This window comes from Nestor notabilis, unplaced genomic scaffold (genome assembly GCF_000696875.1).
Source record: "Nestor notabilis isolate BGI_N333 unplaced genomic scaffold, ASM69687v1 scaffold2617, whole genome shotgun sequence".
Lineage (NCBI taxonomy): Eukaryota > Metazoa > Chordata > Aves > Psittaciformes > Psittacidae > Nestor > Nestor notabilis.
Window position 1 is genome coordinate 347 of NW_009935919.1, and position 832 is coordinate 1,178.

At 33.5% G+C, this 832-nt stretch overlaps 1 protein-coding gene across 1 annotated transcript; it reads left to right on the top strand.

Annotated features, from left to right (window-relative positions):
• Positions 1-385: 385 nt before the first annotated feature.
• LOC104408448 (nuclear receptor subfamily 0 group B member 1-like) lies at positions 386-630 on the top strand (the record flags this gene model as incomplete). The annotated part of the gene is made up of 1 exon (XM_010018057.1): positions 386-630. A coding segment is annotated over one exon (245 nt), but the record flags the coding sequence as incomplete, so codon positions are not given.
• Positions 631-832: the final 202 nt, after the last annotated feature.

An 832-nucleotide genomic window follows, 5' to 3' on the forward strand; every position in this document is an offset into this window, starting at 1 on the left:
CAAGTTAATGAGTTATGTTTATTACCTTCTCCACTGTTTACAGATTGCACTTGCCACTCTAAAGGTGCGTTGGAGAACATTCTGTGATGAAAGTTTTACTTTATCAGCTAATTTATTTAACACTTAAGAGAATGTATGCAAACATTGTATTTCAAGTTTGTGTAGTGAAGTGTATTGAGCGTCCAGAACACCAACATAAGATTCTAAACCACCCTATGAAATTTGACATGTTGATTCTGCATACAAGAAGTCCTCTAGCAACTTCATTTGCTTCATTCCTTGAGTGATAAATTCAATCTGTAAGCTGTTAGCAGTTGTTCAGTAAAAACAATATTGTTTTATAAACAAAACCTATGTAAATTAAATAATTTATTCTTCTTTTCAGATCTACCTGGACTGCAGTGTACACAGTACATTGAAGGACTGCAGAGGGAAGCACAACAAGCTCTAAATGAACACATCAGACTCATTCACAGAGGTGATGAAGCCAGATTTGCCAAGCTGAATGTTGTTCTATCCTTGCTAAGATCTATTAATGCTAATGTGATTGCTGAATTATTCTTTAGGCCCATCATTGGGGCAGTGAACATGGATGACATGCTTTTGGAAATGCTTTGTGCAAAATTATAAAGGCGTGTAAAATAATGAAAATAAGTCCATTGAGAAGGAAGCCCTAGAGCAGAATAGTGTAAAGTACTGTAAATAAACTAACTTATTGTTTTTACATAGATAGTATTTTTGTATTCCATAATAAAATATTCTTCAAGTTCTGGAATTATTTTTTATTAAGCACTGTGGTTTTGGAATAAGATTACAGTCATCAAAACAAGCT